Below are 24,462 nucleotides of genomic sequence, written 5' to 3'. Positions count from 1 at the left end.
GGGGCCAGTCCTCTGTGGTTTTCCAAGGGACAGTCTGCACATCAGGGCTCTGTGCAGTCCAGCGGCCCTCTAGAGAGAAGTCTCCCTAACAGATCCTTCAGCTGACTCTTGGTGACCACAGAATCAGTAGGGGCATCAGAGGCTTAGGATGAAAGTATCCCTTACTCGCTTCCACCAGAAAAACTCTGGCTGGAGTTCACCAGGAACTAAGAGGTGGGAATCTATGTGCTGCGGTGCCCAATCCTAGAAGGCCCTAGTAAGAATTACCAGGAGAGTAGGTGGGGACAATTGACTTCCCAATGTCAGTGGCACAGAGTGACAAATTCATTAGCAGCTTGAGCAGAAGAACCCCATCCAGAGCCAAGGGAAGGCATTCAACGCACTGGAGCAAGTGTGGGCCACGGAGGCAGCCAGACTTGGGTATGAGACCTGGCTCTGCCTCTAGTAGACGTGATTCGCCTCTCTGCTTGTCTCCTCATCTCTGAAATGGTCACTGTCAAGGGCTCGGAAGGGTTCACCAAAATAGTGCTTGCAGCCTAGGCAACACGGCAAAATTCCGTCTCTACAAAACTGCGCGTTGTGCATGCCTGTGGTCCAGCTACTCACCGCTGCACTCCAGCCTCGATGAGAGTCTCAAAAAAGTGCCTGCAAAACACTGAACACAGAGCTGGAAACTGTGCTTAACAGGAAGGTTAGCTGTTACTGCTTACACAGAATCCCGTGTCTAAGGGGCTACCTGGAGCTCCAAGCAGGAGTCATTCAGGTGGATAAAAGAGAAAGAGGTGTTATGTGGAAGAAAGGGGTGACCTGGGAGGGGGGCTGAACTTTCAGGGTCCACTGGCAGGTATCATAAAATTGGGCCTGAGCCCAGAGAGGGGGATGTGGTAGAAACAACAGGGTCAAAAGCAGCCCCACTTGGGGTCCTGAGGCCAGAGAGGCTTTCATAGACCTCCAGTGACTGACCGAAACACCCGGGGGCCCCAAGTAGGGGCAGATGGGTGGCTGGGACTGCTGTCCAGTTGTGGGGTAGGGATATGTGGTACTGGTTGCACCTGAGTGGAACCAACCAGAAACTGGTGTGGGCTTGCACATTCTATTCATCCACAAGTATTTACTGAGTTTGTACAGTGTGCCAGGTTCTGTGCCAGTTTAACAGGTTATCACTGTTAGCTGGCAGTGATTTAACAGGTTATCACGTGGAATGCATGTCCCCATGCAGAAGTGACTACACCAACTTAGTGGGCTTGCGGGGTGGATTTTCATCTTACATTCCTTTCTCAGATCAGTGAGCCTGTCAGGTCCCTGCTGAGGACGGAGCTGACACAGGGACGTCTGAAACTCATGTATTACCCTGAGTATATAACAAATAGAACACAGTCACAGTATTAAAAAAAACAAAAAACAGCAGGAATTAGGTGCAGGCTACGACACGAAGTATACACCAAGGACACGTTCCTTTCATCAGAGTGTGCAGCTAGTTACTTGGAAAAAGCCGGTTATGATTGTAAAAATTTTATTCTCAATAACAATAATAATTCCACTAAAATTATACAAAGTACATTCAATACTTAAGAGTGGCAAGGGTGGGGAGGGGAGAAGAGGAAGCCGGTTTGGCCTGGAAGCATCAACAGTTGACTCCAACAAAGGAAGCCCAGCTGGGCTGGAGGAAGTTGGGGGTGGAGGTCCAGTTGTAAAAAATAAAAACGTGGATCTGGATTGGTAAAAAAAGGCCACCCACAAGGAAGCAGGGTGAGCATGCATGTTCCTGGGGGAGGGCGGGAGGCTCAGCCAACATGCTGCTGCTGGGCATCGGAGCTCAGGCGGGCTCCGAGTTGGTGGGGGGCAGGTTTTTATGCTTGAAATACTGCACAACTTGTTGGGGCAGCTCCGCCAACACAGCTTTGGCCAAGGTCTCTTTTGCTGCCTACAGGGTGGAGGAGGATGGTGGGGGGGGGGGAAGAGAGAGAATAAGGGTTAATGACCGGAAGTTGTGAGTGGCACTGTGCCCAGAGGGCTGTGACAGCAGGTGTCCATGGAGGACAGAATTAGGGCTTCGGGCCAGGGCTGTCTGCAAGTGGCATCCCTCTTCTCAGTCCAGGCCTGAAATTCCCGCTGATCACAGTGCCTGCCTTTAGGTTAGGTGTAACTGTTACCAGGAGCACTTGAGATGCTTGGGAGTAACAGGTTAGGATGGCTCTGTCCATGGGATGCACCTACATATCTGACAAACATCTCCTGAGCACCTTCTTGGCGGGAATAAATAGGCCAAGTCTGGTTCAAATAACAGTCTGGTTCACTAGTGAATGGTCAGCCACAGGCCAGGCACGTGGAGGTGCTCGGTCACCGTTCTGTGCATAAAGGGGTGACTGATGCCCAGCGTTTGTCCTCAGGAAGCAAATGCTCCAGAAGAAGCAGAACCATTGCAGACAAACCCAGAGGATGCTGGACAGAGAGGTGAGGGCCACTGGGTGCAAACCAGTGTGGGCAGTTCTTGCTGAGGCTGGCTGCCAGGATCTGAGCCACAGCACCCCTGAGGGGCCCACACAGCTGAGGAACTGAGGCCCAGAGAGGTCAGGGCTTACCCAAAACCACAGGGTGAGCCTCTGGTCAAATGCGGGTTAAGCCCCTGGCCAGCAGTACAGGGGTGGCATCTGACAGACTGCCCCCCTCTGGGACTCCTTATGGACCCAGGTGCCAGGGCAGTGACCCCAGCCTCCTTGTGGGCAAACCTGGGATCACCTGCAGATAAAGCCAAAGTCACCTCCAGGAACAAGGCAGGGAACACTACTCTCCCAGGAGGCTGATTTCCTCTCCCAGGCCTATAGGGAGAGGAGGTCAACCTAAGATGAGGGGGAGGCCTTGCTTTCCATCTGCAAAATGAGGGAGCTGACTGGGGTATGATGATCAGGAAAGTCCCTCTCTCCTCCTGCACTTTATGTCATGTGAAAAGCCCCAGCCTTTCATGAGACCCCACTAGAGGTCAGGTCCTCCAGGAAGCCCCCCCACCCTCCCCCTGCCAGGAGCCCCAGGCTAGATGCCTAAGGCTTCGTGTTGCACCAGCCTGTGGAAGCAAGTGCTCACACTATCACAATGGCTGCCACCAGGGCAAGGCCTGGCACAGCACCTGGCACACAGCAGGCCCTCAGAAGTGCATAGTCAATGGAGTGGAGGAGTCTGGGACTGGGTCAGACAATCGGGAGACTCTCAGGCTTGATGATGAGCTATGGTGGCTGGGGTCATGTTACCGCCACCCCCCAGCCCAGGCCCACACTCACGTTGCGGAACTCTCGAAAGGGCACGAATTGCACAATGTCTCGGGCCGCCTCCTCCCCGGTGTAGGAGCGCAGCGTGCGGCTATCCCCATCCAGGAACTCCATGGCAGCGAAGTCGGCATTGCCCACACCCACGATGATGATGGACATGGGCAGCTTGGAAGCCTGTACCACCGCGTGCCGCGTCTCCTCCATGTCGCTGATGACCCCGTCGGTGATGATGAGGAGGATGAAGTACTGCTGCGGGGATGGGGCCAACAGGGCACTCAACAAGGCCAAGGCCTTGGCACCCCTTCTCCCTCCCTCCACCCCAAACCCTGTGAGTCCTGGAGGAAAGCAGTGCTTCTTACCCAGCTGCAGCCACGTCCCAGACAACTCCCTATGCATCCTGCTCTAAGCACCCCACCCCTGCAGGCCTCATATACTCTGAACTCTGACCTGTTCACGGCAGGAAGCACAAACTGTTCTCCTGCCCGGTGTGTTACCTTAGGCTCCCCACTTGTGGCCTCTGAGAGCCCTGACTCTGGGCCTGGCCTTGTCGGCTGCTACACTGTGGGACTCTAGGCAACTGACTTGACTTGCAGTGCCTCAGTTTCTTCATCTGCAAAGTGGGAGTTGTTGCAGATAGCATGCCTGACATGTAGTGGTGCAGTCACCTGCATCCCGACAGGCCCACGGCTGGTACAGGAGGACTCATCTGGCTGATGGGCTCTGGGGCCAGCCTCCTGTCTCTGCTGCATCCGGGCATGGGCACCTGTGACCTCCCTCCACTCCCTACTCCACAAGGCAATCTGAGACACCTTGCAGGAGCTAAAGCAGGTCGACTGGGCCAGAGCTTCCAGGAGCGTGGTACTCTGCTGGCAAATAAGTGGATTTGGGTCACATCCCAAACAGCACTGAGTACCATCAAGTCATCAAGTCGCCCTGTGAAGAGTGCTGGTTTGCAGCGGCCTTTCAATTCTATGAACTGCACCCAGGAGGAGGTCTTGGTTTGGTACTACTGTGTCTTTCACGCCTCTCTAACATTTGCTAAGCTTTCCTATCAACAGAAAGGGAAGGCAGGAAGCCCAGAGCTGGAGGAGACAATAGTCTCCAGCTAGATTTTAATATCATTGTACAGTTTGTTGTGTTTATTTTTGTTACTCTCTATTTATGGCAAATGATACTGCTTTCTTCATTTACACTGAGATATAAAGTTTATTAAGTAAAAAAAAATACTGAATAATTAGTGTGGGAGAGATATAAAGTACAAACTGTGAAGTGGGGCCGGGGTGTGCCTGACTGAAGTGTGCGAAGGCTCACTGGACCACCTGGGGGTGGAAGGCCCAGGATTCCAAATTGGCCAAGAACTCTAGTTTTTTTTTCTTTTCTTTTTTAGACTGAGTCTCACTCTGTCACCCAGGCTGGAGTGCAGTGGCACAACCTGGGCTCACCACAACCTCCGCCTCCCAGGTTCAAGTGATTCTTCCTGCCTCAGCCTCCTGAGTAGCTGGGATTACAAGCACCCGCCACCATGCCCAACTAATTTTTGTACTTTTAGTAGAGATGGGGTTTCACCACGATGGCCAGGCTGATCATGAACTCCTGACCTCAGGTGATCCACCCGCCTCGGCCTCCCAAAGTGCTGGGATTACAGATGTCGGCCACCACGCCTGGCCAAGAACTCATTTTCAGCTCAGCTCTGTCCTTAGTACCCGCTGACCCCTTTAGGGGAAGCTGTTTCCCCCATCTATAACATCAACAGAGCAGCTCTTGTGGTCCTCAGATTCTCTGTTTGGGGCTTTAGTCTGACCCTTTTGATTTCCAGAAGAGAAAACTGGGGCCTAGACTAGTCAAGCTCATGGAGCTAAGGAGGGTGGAACCAAGCTGGACCCCAGGTCAGACCTTGGCCACCTTCATATCCAGCAAAGCTGCTTGTTCCCTGGGGAGGTTGCAGGGGCTACAAGCTCAGCCCTCCAGGGTGACTTGCTCCCTGTCTTCTCCACAACTACAGCCGCAGAGGGAAGGAGCAGAATGAGCTGATGTGGAGAGACGGACCTCACTACCCTCGCCCTTAGCTCCAGGCAGCAGTGGTCTAGCTCCGGCACTGTGCCTTTAAGAGACCAATCCCTTGGCTGGGTTTACCTGTTGCCATGGAGATGACGGCCTGAATCCCACAGTGGAGGGCTGCTGCCGCCAGCCCCCCATCCCTGGCTGTGAGGGGGGCCTCAGAGGCCCATCCAGACCTTATCCCTGACAGCCCGCCATCGTTCCTGGGCCCCTTCCCTTAGGCAGCCCTCCAACCCCACCTCAATACCATCAGAAATAGTCCAGGGCAATATTTCTGGGACACCTAAGCAGACAGGTAGGAAGACACTAAGAGGCCAGGCAATGAGGAAAGAAAAGAATGCTTGGCCTTGGTGTAATAGGCCCCACCTTTCAGTGGATGGGACCTGTCTCCAAGCCCATTCCAGCTCAGGCAGGCGGTGCCCACTCCCTCGGTATGTGGCCTTCCTGGCTCTCCTGTTTCCATCAGCCCCGTGCCTACGAGATGTGTGGGGCTCAGGCCTGGACCTCTCTCTTAGCTGGCAGGCTTCCTCCCCACGGAGCCTGGGGGCAGACAGGACCAGGTTACTGCAGGACTATGGGCACCAGTGGCCAGGGGGTGTGATACCACACAGTGACAGCACTACCCTGCCTGTCACCCTCACACTGACTCCCATTCTAGAAGAGTCGAGCTCAGAGAGGTGATGTGACTTGTTGAGGCCTCACAGCCAGGAACTGGCATAGTCCAGACTGAAATCCAGCCTGGCTGACTCCGAAGTGGGGCTCTTTCCATGATGTTCTCCTCCACCGCCCACTGGCACAAGTGGCCTGTCATTGTCTCTAACAGAGGGGCCTCATAGGGAAAAGCTTTCCTCCCACCCAGCATGCCAGTGTCTGAGGGCCTGAATATCCAGGGTAGCAGCCCAGGGTGGGGCCCAGAGCCCTGGTACTGGACTTTAACCTGCACCCCTGTGTGCCAACCAGCCAGCCACCATGCCCACACCCAGGTTCCTGGCCTCACCGAGTGCCCAGCTGCGTCTGAGGTCAGCAGCCCAGACCTCAGCAGTAGAAGTGAAGCTGATGAGTCCTGGGCTTCCTGCCCAGCCTAGACAAAGCCAGAGTTGTTCAGGAGCCTCAAACGTCTATTATACAGCCCCACCCCCAGGACAGATCAAATGGGAAGGGGCTGTAGATGGAGAAGACAGAGGGTGGAATCGGGTGCGAGGGGTGGGAAGGGGCTCTGCAGGCTCTGGTGTTCCTGCAGATAGTCCTGGTCCACCCTGCCCCCAGCATTCCCACCTCTGGAAACAGTCCATCACTGTCAGATTGAATCCAAAAACCCAACTCCCAACATGGATAGAGCATCTCTTGCCTTTACTCCAAGGTTCATCAGGTTTCTAGGGCTGTAAACAACTGCTTTCCCTAATGCATTTAACGTGTGATTTGATTTATAAGAAACTGACTTGACCACACAGTTCCAGGCAGAGTCTATGGAAGCTGCACTCACTCCCTAGCTTATTTCAGGGAAGTTGGCTGCTGAGGACCCTGGGGGTGGGAGCGGGTGGAATTCCTAGGGCGCTGGCTGCTCCCAGCTCCCCCTCCACTGGGACCCCAGACACCAGGGCAACCAACCAGGAACGGGCCATGAATAGCAAGGCCCAGGTCTTAGGGGTCAAGGCAGGGGGAAAGATGAAGGGCCGAGATAGGAGTCCCCCCAAGGGCCCACTCAAACCTGCCTAAGACCTTCCAGTGGCTCCCCACTGCCCTCCAGAGAAAACCCAGATTCCTCGGTGAGGTCCCGCAGGAGCTGGTCTACCTTTCAGCCTCACCTCGCCCCACCTCCTCCTCTTTCAACGCATTCCCTCCTTCCATTACACCCACACACCAAACCTCCAGGTCTCTGCATGTGCCATTCCCTTCGCCTGAGATACTCGACGCACACACATCCTTTATGAGGCTAACTCAGGCATCCTCTAAGTTTCAGCTCACATGTCACTTTCCCAAGAAGCCTTTCCTGAGCCCTCCATCTGGGTTGGATGCCACCCCTGTGAGCCTGTGCTCCTATCGCCCCAGGCCCAATCCTCCTGCCTCCTGCTCTTAGCCTAGGGAGGCTAGACTGAGGGCTCTGGGAAGGCAGAGGCCCTGTCCCGCTCATCATGGTCTACCCAGTGCTGCACAGAAGTTGCTTGGTAAAGATGTGTTGAGTGAATGAATGGGAGAGTGCAGGCCTGCCTAGAGAGAGGCTTCCACCACCTGCTCTCAATTTCCTGTATGTGGGTGTGCATCGGTGCACATATGTCTGGGGATGGGGAGGGTGAAGCCACACCAAATATTCCTCCCCAAACTAAAAACGGCTGACAAAAGCATCAGGGGATAATTCAAAAATGACTTCCTTTTGCTTTGGGACTAACTGTGCTTGGCATCACTGAATGCTAGCCCAAGAGGTGTCCCCAAAAGATTTGGCCAGCAGGGAAGTACTTTATGTGTGCCAGGGACTATGCTGATCAATTTCTACACCTATCTTGTTCTAGAAGGCAGGGACTGTTGCCATTATCCTTGTCACACAGATGAAGAAACAAGTTCAAAGAGTCTAAGCTATCTGCTCTGGGTCCCACACACTCAGGAAGTAGGGCAGCTGAGATGTGAACTTTACAGAGCTTGGGGCTGAACCACCAGGCAGTCCACCTCCCCTCCACTGGTGCGCCCTGAGGCCAAGGATAAGGTAAGGCAGGAGGTAGAGAACGACCTTATCTGTTCCTGGACATCAGAATGGGAGGGGCTGATACAGGCCCCTTGGCCCCACTCCTGCAGGTTAGAGATGCTCAGACATGCCCCGAGGTCACACAGCCTGGGTGGGTGACAGCTTTTCCAGCAGAAGGGAGAGCCAGGAGGAGGCTGCCTCCCCCAGGCCGGGAAGACCAAGTCGAGGCAAAAGTGGCTGGGATGTCCAGAGAAAGAGCACCAGGTGCTTCCGCCTCAAGTCCTTCTGCTTCTTTCCTCTGGGGAGCTCTCTGCAGCTGCTCCCCAGAACACACAAATGCCCTTCCTGGCCTTTCCTGGTGCCCAAACCCCTTCCAGACCTGGGTCCAGCAGACACAGACCCACCTCTCCCCAGGACCCTGGCTCCTGCTCTGTCCTGCCCCAACTCTGCAGGTGCAGTGGTGAAAGGGCCCCTGGTGCTAACTCTGGGCTGCATGCCCGCTCCCTGCCCCACATGTCTCCCCTTAAACAAACCGGCAGGACTTTTTTTCCCCATCATTTTGAAAGCCTGCTCAGGCAGACAAAAGACTGGGTGGGACAATGGGGCCTGGCATCCGAACAGGAGGGAGTGCAGGCTGAAGCCTGCCTCTCGCTCTGCCCTCTCCAGCCAGCTCTACCCCAGCAACCCCAGGAATTTAAAAAAAAAAAAAAAAAAAAAAAAAATCCCAGCACAGTGGCTCATGCCTGTAATCCCAGCACTTTGGGAGGCTGAGGCAGGAGGATCACCTAAGGACAGGAGTTTGAGACCAGCGCGACCAACACGGTGGAACCCTCTCTCTACTAAAAATACAAAATTAGCCAGGCGTGGTGGCAGGTGCCCGTAATCCCAGCTACTCTGGAGGCTGAGGCAGGAGAAACGCTTGAACCCGGAAGGCAGAGGCTGAGGTGAGCCAAGATCGTGCCATTGCACTCCAGCCTGGGCAACAAGAGCGAAACTCCGACTCAAAAAACAAAAACAGGAAATGGGTTCAGAGCAGGAAACATTCCATTCCATAAGAAGAAGCATGCCCCAGGCTCCGGGCTGTCAGGGTCAGGGCCGGGACACCCCTTTCGGGACTCTGAGTTCCCGGAAGAACTCTGAGCTTGCTGTTCCCTCTGCCCTGGCTGCTCTTCCCTGAGCTCTTTGCTGGCCTGTCCTTCTCTGTCCTTCAGGGCTTTTTGGGTGCCAGGTGCTGAGTGATGTTATTTAACCCTGATACCACCTCCTCCTGATTGATCCTGTTAGTTTTCCTGCTGTACAAATGAAGAAACTGAGGTGACATACCTTGCCAAGTCACACAGTGAGGAAAGGACAGGGGCAGGATTCAAACCCTGGCACGCGCCACTCCAAGGCACCCATTTTTCCCACAGACCCTCTGCTGCCTCCTGAGCCATCAGAACAGGCTCTGTCCTCCCGACTCCTATTGAAACCGCCTTTGCAAAATTATAACTGAGGAAATTATGACAGGAAAAGAAATCAGACCTAACTGACTCCATCTTGCTTCTAACCCTTAAACTGTCCTTGTTCATTCCTGGGCATAGGCTGAACTAACTTTGGGAAGGGATTCAGCTCATGGTTTGAAACAAAATTGATAACAGCCCCTCCCCGAAAAGATCCCCTTCTTGCCTGGGGACCAGTATGTCTTTGCAGGACTAACAAATTAGCTATAAGATCAGAAATTACAGTGTAGGGGTCATGCAGCCTCTGGCTCCAAGAGTCTGAACCTCCCCAGATTGCTCCTGGGGGTAACATCACTATTGTGAAACCTAAGATCAGGGCTTGAGATATTTTGTAGACCCTGCATCAGCTGACACCACCCAGACCAGTAACCTGGCTCAGTCGGCTCTGCCATCAAACCCAGCCACAGGAGACAGCAAGAAAAACTCACTTCGACCCCCATGACTCCATCTCAAACCTGACCAATCAGCAATCCCCACTTCCCAAGCTTCTACCTGCCAAATTATCTTGAAAAACTCTGATACCCAAATGCTCAGGGAGGCTGATTTGAGTGATAACAAAAGTCCAGTCTCCTGCAGAGTCGGCTCTGTGTGAATTAGTCTTTCTCCACCTCAATGCCCCTGTCTTGATAAATCAATTCTGTCTAGGCAGCGGGCAAGGTGAGCCCACTGGGTGGTTATACTATCTTTTCCACCACCTCCTGGAAGCCAACTGCCACCTCCCTGGTGACCAGGTGCCTCCCTCCCCTAGCTGGTCCCAATGGTCCCCTTAGGCATAGGACCAGGTCCCTTTCCCTGGGGGAGGAGCCTCTGACTGAGCCTCGTACAGCTCACATCCCGCAGCCGGCACTGACTTCATCCATTCACAGGCACTGGACCAGGTGCAGAGAGAAGGATGTGAACTAGACGTTGCCAACCGTCATCAGGGTCAGCTGGGGACAGGCAGAGAAGGCAAGACATCTGCTTCAGATAGGTGGTCAAGGAAGGCTGCTTGGGGGAGGGGGTCCTGAGGGAGGGCTCTGCAGAGTCCAGGAAGGCTTGGGCAGGTCCTGGTGGAAACGGGGAGGTGGGCAAGGTGACCGTTGGTGACCCCATCACTGGCATCAGGGCCTGCCTGGGAGCCAGCCTATAGCTGGGGGCAGGAGAAGGGAAGGAGACCAGGGTTGCAGGTGCCCGGGATGGCTGCTCACCATATATTCCAGATGCCACACAGCTGCCTTGGCAGCCTGCGGCCAGGCCAGTGAGGCTCTGGCCTTGTTATTGAGTGTAGGGCCAGGGCCAGACAGTTCTGCAGCCCTCAGTGTGAGGCAGGGGCTGCTCTGATTGGAACTCGGTGGCTCAAAAGGGTCAGCGTTAGGGCCTTGGGGATCACCGCCTCCAGTTTTCCATCCTGTTACTCTTGTAGGAGTAACTGGTGCCCCGCCCTGGGGAGACATCTCCCATTGACCACAGCCCTGCTTCCCGCTCAGCACCAATGGATTTGCTTTCCCTTCTGTGCTCCAGGAAGCCAGGACCAATCAAGTTGAGCTTGACCCAACCCTCTTCCAATACGTGAAGGTAAATTGAGGCCCAGAGAGAAGCAGGATGTCCACTAGGATTAAAAGCAAAGAGAAGGCAGAATATCCTGCTCCCAGGCCCAGAGGACGTGAACAGTTCCCGGCATGCCTGGCTTGCAGCTGCCTACTCACCGTGGCCGTCTGCTGCTGTGTGGCCTGAGCCGCAAACCGGGCCACGTGGTTGACGATGGGGGAGAAATTGGTGGGGCCGTAGAAGCGGATGTGGGGCAGGCAAGCTGAGTACGCCCGGGCAATGCCATCCACACCTGCCTCGGGAGAAGAGTCCAGATCAGCCCAGTCTCCCTGACCGCACACTTGCTCTCACCCCACTGCTAATGTAGCATCTATTTCATGCTTCCCCAAAATGTCCCTGCCATGGCTAGCATTAGGCCTCGTGAGACTGGAAGCTCCCAGAGGGCAGGGCCAGCATGGTAAAAAGCCAAGAGCTCTGAATGTGAAGTCAGATCCACCTGAGGAGTTTGAATCCGGCCCTCTTTTTGTGATGGAGTCTCCCTCTGTCATCCAGGCTGGAGTACAGCGACAGGATCTCCGATCACTGAAACCTCCACCTCCCAGGTTCAAGCAATTCTCCTGCTTCAGCATCCCAAGTAGCTGGGACTACAGGCGTGTGCTACCAAACTCAGCTAATTTTTTGTATTTTTAGTAGAGACAGGGTTTCACCATGTTGGCTAGGTTGGTCTCAAACTCCTGACCTCAGGTGATCTGCCCACCTTGGCCTCCCAAAATGCTGGGATTATAGGTGTGAGCCACTGCGCCTCACCTGAATCCTGCCTTTCTTAGCTGTGGGACCTGGGACAAGTTGTTTAATCTTTCTGAGGCTACATCCTTGTCTGTCAATGGGACTGATAATCTACACTCTCTGGCAGTGGGAGGCTGGGGGTCTCAGGCCTTCCCAGAGAAGAGGCTTCGTGAAGCTTGCAGCGATGCTTCGAGACCATGGGAAGCCACCTGGAGGTCCATTCTGGACATGCTATGGCTTCTGCTCAGGTTGGGGGATCGAGGCATCTGCACAGTGCCTGCACAGAGTCGCTGCTCTGTAAACAGCTGCTGTTAGGAGCACATTGCCCTGTGGCCCTGCCCAGAAGGCCTCTGGCCAGGGATGAAATGGACCAAGCAAAATGTCTCGAGATCTCCCCTGGTCCGGAGCCAGCCAGGGTAGATCAGACAGCCTGGCCCAGCTTTGGGGATCCCCAGAGAAGGTAGATGCCATGTTGAAGCCAAGTCCTAGGTTGAAAGTTCTCATGATGATAGAAGCAGTCCTCTTCCACACCCACCTGCATCCCCTCTCCTCCTCTCATAGTTTTCTTCCTCTCCCTCCCTCCATCCATCCCTCCCTTCCTTCTTCCTTCTCTTTTCTATCTTGTTTTCTATCTCTTTTCTTCCTTTCTCCCTCCCTCCCTCCCTCCCTCCATTCCTTTCCTTCCCTGTCTCTCTCCCTCCCTCCCTCCCTTCCTTTCTCCCTCCCTTCCTTCCTTCTTTCTCTTTTGAAACAGAGTCTTACCCTGTCACCCAGGCTGGAGTGCAGTGGCGCAATCTCGCTCACTACAACCTCTGCTGCCCAGGTTCAAGTGAGTCTCCTGCCTCGGTTTCCCGAGTAGCTGAGATTACAGGCACCTGCCACCACAGCCAGCTAATTTTTGTAGTTTTAATAGAGATAGGGTTTCACTATCTTGGGCAGGCTGGTTTTGAACTCCTGACCTCTGATCCACTCGCCTCGGCCTCCCAAAGTGCCGGGATTACAGGCATGAGCCACGGCACCCAGCCTCTAATAGTTTCTTGACTGTCCCTAGGAGGCCCAGAAATCCTCCTAGGCCCAGGGGTGGGGTGAACACAGACACACACTCACTACCCAGCCCCTGCCTCTTCCTGATCCCCTGCCAAGCAATTGGAGAGCAGGGCCGGCCTTCCCAGCAAGAGAGGAGTGGGACGGAGGTGTGCCTGGTGCCACCCTCACCTCCTCCTGGGTTCCACAGGGCTTCCTGTCAGTGGCTTCCTGTAATTCTCACCCAACCACCCAGTAAAGTAAGAACAGCCGCTGTCATCGTTATCCAAGAGCAGGTAAGGAGGCAAAGGCCCAAGAGGTACGGTGACCTTTCCAAGGTCCCACAGCTAGGAAGGGCAGCAGCTGGCCTTGAATTCAGGACTGTCCGACTCCAAACTGCAGCTTTACCCCCTCTGTCACTCCAAGCAACAGTGAGGCGGAGGGGATAGGAGAAAGAAATGAAAACCTGTCCTCTACCCTCCCATCACCCAGGGAGCTGGCCGGGCCTGCCGCAAACAAAGGGCACCTGCAGGTGGGTCTGACACTCACCTGAGCAGAAGGGGTTGGTGGGGTTGAAGTTGATGGCAAACTCATGGGAAACCTGAAACAGAGAAAATGCTGAGCTGCAGCCTCCCGCCCCCAAACCCCGGGGCCACAAATCCACTACCAGGCCAAGGCTCCCTGAGAGCACGTGGCTCCCAACCCCCACCCCTACCGTCATCTAGGCCACTGATGCCCCCCACATCTACTTTCACCTCCACTGCTGGGTGTGACCCACAGAGAAGCCCAGCCACCCTCTCATAGTGGAGGAAACAGAGACCCTGGCACATCACCCGAGGCTCTTCTGGGGACTGGGGCTGCCTATGCCCATCACTACTCTAAGAGCCCAGGTGGGACAGGGATTTCCCTGTGGGCCAGGGTTCCAGGATGCTCCCTCATCACTGCTCCTGCTGGGTGTGGGCTCCATTAGTGCACCACTTCTCTGGGCTTCAGAGGCTTTTCCTACCTTAACAGTAAGCAAAGGGGCTTGGAGGGGAGCCCGCCTTGTGCCAGATAGCCAAACTGGGGTGAGCTGACAGCCCACTCAGAGCTGACCTGGCAATCAGGGGGTGTAACAGGGCTGCAAGGGGGTCAGATGGGACTGTCACAAAACCCCATAGGGACTGATCCTGCTTCTCTGCCTCCAGGCCCAGCACCCAGCCCTGGAGGATCATCAGAGGCTGATCCAGACACTCTGGGACACTGGTGCACCAATGACATCCGGCGGCTGCTGCTCGCATGGCTTTGGGGTAAGGGGGACTCATAACTGGCCCCGTTCACGGCTGTGGGTGAGACTGCAGTACATGCAGAACCAGGGTCTCAGGAGAGGCTGGAGAGCTCAGATGGGGGACAGCCCCTCTGCTCTTCCCTCCCCTGCAGTCCCACAGCCCCAAATCCCCCTTAGCCCCCTTCTTACCATGTACCACATCCACGTTCAGTGCTGTGCAGGGGTCCCCTCATTCCCTCCTCACAACACCCCAATGGAAGGGCAGCTGTTACCACCTCATCTTATGGATGACAAAACTGAGAAAAAGAGTGGACTAGAATTTTTCCATATTTTCTGGAGGGCAGAGATGGTACTGGAACTGAGGTCAGGCTGCCCCCAGAGATCACACTAACCTCCGAAGGCATTCCTCCCCTAGGAATTTTCAATGAGGAGAGCAAAGCGACCCCATCCCCTGTCCTCAGCTGCAGGAGAAAGGCTTTTGTCTGGGCACAGACAATCCCAGACAGACCCTTCAGCTCCAAGACGTGATGATGGAGGGTGCTGAGAGGCTCTCCTAGATCTGGTGTCCCCATTTTACAAATAAACAAAGCGAGACCCAGAGAAGGGAAGCCAGGCGCCAGAGCCACACAGTAGAACAGGTGTCTGACTCAGTGCCCTGAAGCCTCTCCTGGGGTGGGAGTTGGCCTTACTCCTGGGGTAGAGGGCAGGGACCCAGCAGTGGGGTTCACTCCAGCCTCCCTGGCAGTCCTGGGGTGGGGAGGCAATGGGAGGACTCCTCCCTGTTTCAGGGAATGGGGCTTTCTGTTCATTTTTTTTGCTGTCCACTTTAGGTGCCCAACACAGAGCCCATCCCCTGGTGTCCCTCTTGGGTCCTGTCCCTGTCCAGGGCCCCTTTCACCCTGTCCCCAGTCTGGGCTCCAAGTTGGGGGGCTGGAGGTCCCTGTTGCCATGGAGACTTCCTGAGCCTTTTCAGCGATTATGAGAGGGTCTTGTATGGAGGGGCTGAGACAGAAAATGGTTGCCAGGGAAACAGACCTCCCTTGGGCCAATGACTTCTCAAAAAATCAGATTTTGGGAGATTTTAGAGACCACATGGGAAAGCCCCCTGCTGACAGGGGTGGAGGAATGTTTTGGCTTCGCGGGTACCCCACTCTTCACCCCCACTCTGTCCCCCTCTTTATTTGGGGGTGGGCCTGGCCTCACGGTCAGGGGCCTGTGGGAGGTTGTCCATCCCCCCCAGAGGCCCCAGAGGTTGCCTCCTCTGGCAGCTCCATTTCATAGCTGGAAAGAACGAGGTTCTGAGAGGGCCAGGGAGTGCCCAGGTCACAAAGTGGGACCTGGGGACAAGTGTCCATGCCGCCAGCAGCGGCAGCCCAGCCCCTCCCACTCTGGCTGCCCTCATTTGCCTGAGAAACGTCATAAACAGGACAAGTTCCTGGAGGCCACAGAAGCTGATGAGGGTCCCCTGGGGACTGGCTGCCGGCCACAGGCCTTTGTCCTGGGACTCCCTGTTGCCTTCTGACAGCCAATGGCCCTGTTCACCCAACCTGGCCTGGCTCAGCCCTGTGGTCAGGGAGCAACTTCAGGCTCTGTTCTCTGCAGCCCTGGCTGAGGCAGGCAGGGTAGGCAGGGAGTGAGGCATGGAGAAAGTCCCAGGGATCTAAGAGTGACTGTCCTCTTTGAGCGTCAGTTTCCCCACCTGCAGAGCGTGTCACTTCCCCTAGACCTTTGCACAGACTGTGCCTTCTGCCCAGATCCCGTGACTCCACTCACTTTGAAGGGCCAAGGCCTGATGCCATCTCCAAAGGGAAACACATTCTGAGCTCCTCGGCCACTGTCTGGGGCAGGAGTCCTCTCTGGGCTCATCTGGGCCAGCCTCAGGGAGAAACTGAGCCTGGTAGCATGCTCCTTCTGGCTCCTTCCAGCTCCCTACCCTCAGAAAACCAACCCTTCTGTTTGCTCAGGCCACTGGGCTGGGTCCCACATTCACTCTGTCAACAAACAGCAGCATTGCACACTGCCAGCCAACTGCTGGGATATGGGCAGAAGCAAACCTGGCACCTTCGCCAGGCAATCACAAACAAGTCACAGAGTTCCATGAGGGCAGGGCTCTGGGCAGGAAGCAGGGGCCCATATGAGCACGAGCATGAGCATGGCTCCCCGAGGGCAGGCCACTCCCCAAAATTATAGGTGAAAATCGGTGGCAGAAGCCCAGGAGAGGGAGCAGCAGGCTGGGTGAAAGCCACGTGCAAAGGCCCTGAGGTGGGAGTGAATGAAGGAGCTTCAGGAGGCAGGAGTGAGGTGAGTCAGAATGAGAGAGAGGGTGAGGGGCCAGGAGGGGCCTGGCCTGGCGGCTCCCATGGCAGGAGGATGCAGGACACAGCTTCTGTCCTTTCCTAGCCTGGATGCAGCATCTTTCTTGGCACCGCCAGGCACTCCGGCCTGGCCAAGCCCCGGCCTCCCCAGCGTTGCCTTGTGACATTTACAAGGAAGCTTTTGCTCAAGAAAACATCTCATTCAGTTCTTTGAAAGCTGGCTGGTGTCCTAGCAACAGGCTCATGCTGGGCCCAGCCGCACCAGCTCGCCCTGCCCCCCAAATGGCATCGCTGTGGCCCAGCTTTGGTCCCATCTGAGGTGTGGCCTTACACCACAGGGAGCCAGGACACCCACCTCTCCTGCTCTGGCCCTCGGGCCACTCCCTGAAATTCTAGGTGAAAATCATCCTCCCCAGAGAGGATCAGAGAGGGCGGGAGGCAAAAGCTCATTCTGGAAACAGCATGCAGCACAGCATGGCAGACAAGAAGGGGCACTGGGCGGGGTGCGGTGGCTTACACCTGTAATCCCAGCACTTTGGGAGGCCAACGTGGGCAGATCACAAGGTCAAGAGATTGAGACCATCCTGGCCAACACGGTGAAACTCCGTCTCTATTAAAAATACAAAAATCAGCTGGGCATGGTGGTACATGCCTGTAGTCCCAGCTACTCTGGAGGCTGAGGCAGGAGGATTGCTTGAACCTGAGAGGCGGAGGTTGCAGTGAGCCGAGATCATGACACTGTACTCCAGCCTGGGTGACAGAGTGAGACTCTGTCTCAAAAAAAAAAAGAGAAGGGGCACTGGCCAAGACCCATGCGCAGACTTAGGAGCTCTCTGGACTCATACCCCACAGGCTTCTCATGGGGAAGCAACAGACTGAAAGGAAACTTTAGAGTCCTGCCCAGTTGGTGAACATGGCCTTGGGCAATTCCCTTTGAGACCCCAAGCCTTGGTTTATTCCCCAGTAAATGGGACAGCATTCCCTGCCCCTGTCCTCGGCGACTCCCCAGCGTTACGGCTTCTGCCCTCATTGACATCTCTATCTCTGAGCCACCAAACCAACCCTCCCCTGGTGCCCGTGGTTCTATGAGGAGCCCCGCCTCCTGCCCCAGGACTACCCACAGCCATGCCTCAGGGACCCCCCCCATTCACCTCCACCCTCTCCTGGCTCCTCCTCAGCCTTTAGACCTGCTCCACCTGCCCCTTCCCCTCCCTCACAGCCCGCTGACTTCCACACTGGCTGACGTCTCCATGCCGTCCCCACGCGAACCGTTCCCTCCCTGTCTAGTCTCTGCCACGGTGGCCTTGGCTGTGGTCAGTGAAGCGGATGGACTTCTCAGCTTCATCTCACCAGGCCCAGGGGCAGCCTCCAACCCCACTCCCTCCTCCCCCAGCCCTGACTGCTTGCCTTCCTCAACGATCAAAATGGGTTCACAACAGGGCCTCCGGCATTGGTTTTGGTGAGAATTAGTTGAAACTGGTAAAACAGGCAGATGGTGTCCAGAACATTCTAAGGGCCCAATAAATGCTGCTACTTACGGGTTTGCTTTCTGTGGGCTTCACGCTGTCCCCCTCCTTTGCTTCTTCCCACCTCTGCCCCTTCTGGCTCAGTCTCCGCTTCCTCTGCCTGGCTCTCTCATGCAGCTGTTTCTTTATTTTATTAATTAATTCATTTTTTTTTTAGAGACGGGGTCTCGCTCTGTCACCCAGGCTGAGTGCAGTGCACTCATAGCTCACTTGGCTCCAGGGATCTTCCTGACTCAGCCTCCTGAGCAGCTGAGACTACAGGTGCACACCACCACCCCTGGCTAACTTTTATATTTTTAGTAGAGATGGGGCTTCACCATGTAGGCCAGGCTAGTCTCAAACTCTTGACCTCATGATCCACCCGCCTCGGTCTCCCAAAGTGCTGAGATTACAGGCATGAGCTACTGTACCCAGCCAACTTTTTAAATTTTGTAGAGACAGGGTCTCACTATGTTGCCCAGACTGGTCTTGAACTCCTGGCTCATGCAGTCTTCCTGTCTTGGCCTCCCAAAGCATGAAATTACAGGGTGAGCCACTGCACCCTGCCTCATGTGGCTGTTTCTCTCTCATTCCGTCTCCCCAGCAATCTCACCCTCCTAGAGGTGGCACCACAGGGCCTGGCCCAGATGGCCAGGTCTCTCTCTGTGTCCCCAGAGCCTGAACCCATTGACCCATCATTCACCTTTCTTTTCTTTTTTCTTTTTCTTTTTTTTTTTTTTTTGGATACAGGTTCTCACTCTTTGCCCAGGCTGGAGTGCGGTGGTACAATCTCGGCTCACTGCAATCTCTGCCTCCCAAGTTCAAGTGATTCTCCTACCTCAGCCTCCCAAGTAGCTGGGATTATGGGCATGCACTACCACACTGGGCTAATTTTTATATTTTTAATAGAGACAGGGTTTCACCACATTGGCCAGGCTGATCTCAAACTCTCTGACCTCAAATGATCCCTCTGCCTCGGCCTCCCAAAGTGCTGGGATTACATGCCTGATCCCCTGTGCCCAGCCAGTCATCCACCTGTCTCCTGGGACTCCCGCCTCACTGTCTCCTCTGCTGAGCCAAGCACCCACTCCATTCTCATCTCAGTAAGCAGCACCACCCCCAGCTCAGTGCCCAGTTGGAAATGTTGGTGACCTGTTCGGCCCACAGTGACTTGGCCACGCAGATGGTCCTGGCCTCTGCCCTGAGTCTCCTTGCCTTCGCTCCTTCTCTCCACCCTCCGTGCCGCCCACTCTCATCCTAGCCACTCCCCACTCAGCAGCCAGGGGAGGCCTTCAGAAATGCCAATCTGCTGATGAGCCAGCCCCTATGTGGCCCCTGCAGGGGTCCCGCTGGCCCTTTTATACCCACATGGAGGGTCTAGTCACCCGCCTCTGCCAGCTCCTCCAGCTGACCCTGCAGCCTTCGCACAGGCTGTCCGGTGAGGAAGCTGCCCCCGCCCCACTGCCACCCCTAGGCACTCTCCTACTTCCCTGTTCCCTCCTGGCTTATAGCTTGCACCCTCCAGGAAGCCTGAGGGTCCCAAGCTGGGTTGGGTTCCCTCCTCAGCTACCGCAGGCCCATGCTGCTCCCACCTCCGCACCGACGACACTGCCTGTCTTCAGTGTTGCCAGATAGAATACAGGATGCCCAGTATAACTCAGCAACAGAAAACAAAAACTGCATGTTCTCCCTCACACGAGGGAGCCAGCAATGGGTGCGCACAGAACGGACACAGAGGTGAATAACAGACACTGGGACTCCACACGGAGGGCAGTGGAGGGTGACAGAGGAAATGCTACCTGCTGCATACAACGTGCACTATTTGGGTGATAGATACACTTAAAGTCCATATTTCACACAGTACATCCTCGTAACACAAGTGTCCTCATACCCCTAGGTCCTTACAAATACAAAATTTAATTTTTCCAAAAAGACCTTGAATTTCAGATAAACAATGGATGATTTAAGTGTAACTATGTCCCAAGTAATATTCGGGACATATTTATACTTTAAAAATTGTTTATCTGGGCCGGGCACAGTGGCCCATGCCTGTAATCCCAGCACTTTGGGAGGCCGAGGCCGGCAGATCACCAGGTCAGGAGATGGAGACCATCCTGGCTAACATGGTGAAACCCCATCTCTACTAAAAATACAAAAATTAGCTGAGTGTGGTGGCGTGCACCTGTAGTCCCAGCTGCTCAGGAGGCTATGGCAGGAGAGTCACTTGAACCCAGGTGGCAGAGGTTACAGTGAGCAAAGATTGTGCCACTGCACTCCAGCCTGACGACAGAGCGAGACTTCGTCTCAAAACAAACAAACCCATCTCTACTAAAAATACAAAAATTAGCTGGGCATGGTGGTGCATGCCTTTAATCCCAGCTACTTTGGAGGCTGAGGCAGGAGAATTGTTTGAACCTGGGAGGCGGAGGTTGCTGTGAGCCGAGATCATGCCACTGCGCTCCAGCCTGGGCAACAGAGCAAGACTCTATCTCAAAATAAATAAATAAATAAAAATGAAAATTGTTTATCTGAAATTCTAACTTAACTGGGTATCTTGTATTTTGATTTGCGATCTCTGGCAATCCTATCTGTCTTCCCCACTCCACGTGGGTCTCAGGAGCAGAGAACATAACTGTACTGCCCCGTTACAGCTTCAGTGCCTGCCCGAGGATCTGGCTTGAGAAATGAGTGTGGCCTGGGGTGAACACAGGGAAGGCAAGGCAACACAGCCCCAGCCCAAGACCTTTCCAGAGCAGATCCTAGAGAGGCCGTACCCACAAACCCCATCTCAACCAAAAGGAAACTGACTCCGGCTTCACTCACCTTCCAGTCTGGGGGTAACTGGGCCCCGAATCCCAGAGCTGGAAACATCTTATCACTAATCAAAGAGAGAAGAGAAACACACCGTGAGACACCTGAAGACACTGCCAGACCCTCTGTCCAGGGCTGGGCCCGCTTTGCCTCGTATACTTCCAAGGACAGAAAGCAGGCGCTCACCACCTCTAAAAAGAGCTGCTAGGATCATCTACTTTATGAGCCCAACCCACCGCCGGGGACCTGGTGAACATGTGGCCTGACCACATCTATACCTGTGGCAGACACAATGGTAATTCTTTTTTTCTGAGACTGAGTCTTGCTCTATCACCAGGCTGGAGTGCAGTGGCACGATCTCAGATCACTGCAACCTCCGTCCCCCAGGTTCAAGTAATTCCACAGCCTCATACTCCTGAGTAGCTGGGACTACAAGCATGTACCACCACGCCTGGCTAATTTTTTGTATTTTAGTAGAGATGGGGTTTTACCATGTTGGCCAGGATGGTCTTGATCTCCTGACCTGGTGATCTGCTCACCTTGGCCTCCCAAAGTGCTTGGATTATTGGCGTGAGCCACGGCACCCAGCCTCTTTTTTTTTTTGAGACGGAGTTTCGCTCTTGTTGCCCAGGTTGGAGTGCAATGGCACAATCTCAGCTCACCGCAACCTCTGCCTCCCTGGTTCAAGCGATTCTCCTGCCGCAGCCTCCTGAGTAGCTGGGATTACAGGTGCCTGCCACCACCCCTGGCTAATTTTGTATTTTTAGTAGAGACAGAGTTTCTCCATGTCAGGCTGGTCTCGAACTTCTGACCTCAGGTGATCCACCTGCCTCGGCCTCCCAAAGTGCTGGGATTACAGGCGTGAGCCACCGCACCCGGCCCAACAATGGTACTTCTCACCAATGGGCTTGGCCACAGCTTCTAGATCCTTCTCAAACTGAGACCCCAGCCAGCCACTAAACCAAGGTCGAGATGGAAGTAGAATGAATTTACTGGCCGTCTCTCAACCTCCTGCTCATAGCTGGGGAAGACTCTCCTAATATGAGAACCCTCCTGTGGCATTCAAGGTCATCATCCAGCCCCAGCGCCTAGTCTCATCTCCTTCTGCCTGCTCCCCCTCACACCCCACTCCCTTAGCCCTGGCCAGTAGCCACTTGCTGTTCCCCAAACACACAGGGTACCTTCACATTCCAAATTCAATGTTGTTGTGCCCCCATCTTTAACATCTCTCCCTAATCTAGTTCCCCTAGCAAACTCCTACTCATCCTCTAAGGCCCGATCAAAATGGCCCCTTCTCTCTGTAGATTTCCCTGATACCCTACAATGCCTCTCTTTTTGTGCTCCCATAGCTTCTGCTTCACATGTAAACTGGTCTCTCGGAAGTCCAATGATGTCTTCCTTATCTTCCTCTTTAAGTGAGAACTTCCTGAGGACAGGGACCATGTTCAGCAATTGATTAGCAATGTCTGCCATGAGTATGGGAATGGGTAATAACTGCACCTATGCCATTTGCTGTCCATTCCTAGATTTGATGATCTCTGGGTCCCTTCCAGCTTTGACACACTGAGCTTCCCAGGTTGGATGGAACCCTAGCTGACCTTCAGAGCCCCTCTCCAGCCTTACCTGTCGTAGTCCTGAATGATCTGCCCAACAGCCCAGATGGCCGACAGATATTCGTTGGTGCCCATAGGGTTGATATAGTGCAAAGAGGAAGGGTCGAGGGGATTCCCGTTGGAGGCTGTAAAGTCTATTCCAACCTGCGGAGTGGAGGAAAAGGCTACTCAGTGTGGCCTGAGACCCCAGCACCCTATCCCACTCCCACGGAATACGAGAGGTAGATGGGACATGGGAAGCCCACTCATCTCCCAGCCCTCCCCACAATAAGATGGTCTGAAACCTAGAACCTGTCTGATTGTATCACTCCTCTGCTTTAATGCCATCTATGGCTCCCTATTGCCCAAGCATAAAGTCCATTGCCTAGATGGGATGACATAAGGCTAACTTACAGTCCCAGATGGCTTTTCTTCCTTGCTATCCTTACCCACACATTCATCCATCCCCACAGGTAGGCATTTATTCACGAGCTTCCCTCTGCATGCAGAGCCAGGGCATCGTCTCTCCCCATCTAACTCTGCTCCATCTTCCAGGCCTAACTCAGATGCTGCTGCTCTACTGCAACCTTCCCAGATACCTCACCCCCAACCCAAGCCATCTCCCCATCATCCCTCAGACTACCAAGGGACCTGGGACCTGGGGCTGCCTAGTAGAACAGTGCCCATCTCCCTGATCAGCTGGGAGCTCACCACAGGTGAGGCACAAGCTCTGGAGAAGCTTGGCCCAGGGCTGGGAACAGCAGACAAGTCAGGTGCTTAACAGAGACTCAGGGCGGATGGGTGGGCAGGGACTGGGGCTCTACCTGCTCTCTCAGCTCCAGGGAATCCCAGCCCAGTCCCTGGAGAAACAGCACAGAGGGGTGGGCAAGAGTGGCCCCTCCCCAGCAGAGAAGGGTTAGAAGTAGGACCCAGGGAAAGATTTACGTGGGAACTCAGTTGCTGTGGGTTAGGAGAGAAGGGGTCACCCATCCAAATCCTTGTGTGGCTAGAGGGTCACTCCCCCAGGTCAGGGGCAGCATGTCTTACTCCTCGAGTCTTAGTCCTCGAGGGACCCTTGCAGGGACACAGCCTAGAGCCTGGGAGCCTGGCACAAAGGAGGCAGTCAGTGTGCGTCTGCTGAATGAATAAATGCATGCAGGAGGAACAGGAGGGCCTGGAGTCTCTGCAGGGGAGGGGACAGCAGTGGGCATCAGGGTCAGAGGTCAGTAAGGCCAATCCTCTGACTCCATGGTGTCCTGCAATGCCCTCCATTCCCCATTGGGACCTAGGGGTGGTGATGGAGGGTGGTGGGATAACATGGGGAGGTTGGCAGAGCGGGGCAGCCCAGCAGCTTCCTTCCTGCTGGGTCTGAGGGTCCCTTGGGGTAGGCAACCAAAGCCAGGATGAATGGCACAGAGTCTGGAGGGCAAAGACCCTAGGCCACAGGCAAGGTGACAGTTTATTTTTCCAACGAGAAATGATCGAGCACCTATTATGTGCCAGGTACTGTGTGATATGCTGGGGTTGGAGTGGAAGCAAAATAAACAAAGTGCCCAAACTTAAAGCACTCACATTCCAGTGGGCGCGACCATCAAGGAGAAGCAACAAATGCAAAAGAATCTCGGGGCAGCAAGTGCCCAGAAAATATGAAAATAGGGAGGGCCGGGCCCAGTGGCTCATGCCTGTAATCCCAGCACTTTGGTAGGCCAAGGTGGGTAGATCGATTGAGCCCAAGAGTTTGAGACCAGCCCGGGCAACATGGCAAAACCCCATCTCTACCCAAAATGCAAAAATTAGCTGGGCTTGATGGCATACACATGTAATCCCAGCTACTCAGGAGGCTGAGGTGGGAGGATCGATTGAGCCCTGAAGGTAGAGGGTGCAGTGAGCTGAGATCGCACCACGGCACTCTAGACAGAATGAAAGAATGAAACCCTGTCTCGAAAAAAAAAAAAAGAAAAGAAAGAAAATCGGAAAATATGGCCAGGAGCTGGTGGTTCACGCCTGTAATCCCAGCACTTTGGAAGACTGAGGTGGGCAGATCACCAGGTCAACAGATCAAGACCATCCTGGCCAACATGGTGAAATCCCATCTCTACTAAAAATACAAACATTAGCTGGGCGTGGTGGCGCACGCAT

At 54.5% G+C, this 24,462-nt stretch overlaps 1 protein-coding gene and 1 long non-coding RNA gene across 6 annotated transcripts in view; one reads left to right on the top strand and one right to left on the bottom strand.

Annotated features, from left to right (window-relative positions):
- The first annotated feature begins 1,318 nt into the window (after positions 1–1,318).
- On the top strand, positions 1,319–24,389 carry LOC116555437. The gene is made up of 3 exons (XR_004270536.1): positions 1,319–1,330; positions 6,812–6,825; positions 24,290–24,389. It is a non-coding gene; the product is annotated as an uncharacterized LOC116555437 (long non-coding RNA).
- The window catches only part of CPNE2 (copine 2), a 55,987-nt gene continuing 32,855 nt past the window's right edge, over positions 1,331–24,462 (bottom strand). For 3 of the 5 annotated variants that reach the window (XM_032283954.1, XM_032283955.1, XM_032283956.1), the window contains 6 exons: positions 22,355–22,488; positions 20,744–20,798; positions 13,383–13,434; positions 11,183–11,316; positions 3,276–3,512; positions 1,331–1,924 (listed from right to left, as the gene is read on the bottom strand). In XM_032283954.1, the coding sequence (XP_032139845.1) occupies positions 1,817–1,924; positions 3,276–3,512; positions 11,183–11,316; positions 13,383–13,434; positions 20,744–20,798; positions 22,355–22,488 (720 nt within the window). In that variant the 3' untranslated portion in view covers positions 1,331–1,816. Of the gene's footprint in view, positions 1,925–3,275; positions 3,513–9,655; positions 10,427–11,182; positions 11,317–13,382; positions 13,435–20,743; positions 20,799–22,354; positions 22,489–24,462 lie in introns of those variants that run through there. The other 2 variants (XR_004270534.1, XM_032283957.1) reach the window with 2 other exon arrangements.

This window comes from Sapajus apella, unplaced genomic scaffold (genome assembly GCF_009761245.1).
Source record: "Sapajus apella isolate SASKATOON/1434 unplaced genomic scaffold, GSC_monkey_1.0 scaffold15, whole genome shotgun sequence".
Taxonomy (NCBI): domain Eukaryota; kingdom Metazoa; phylum Chordata; class Mammalia; order Primates; family Cebidae; genus Sapajus; species Sapajus apella.
The sequence above is the reverse complement of the archived record's forward strand: the minus strand, read 5'-3'. Positions and strand labels throughout refer to the sequence as shown.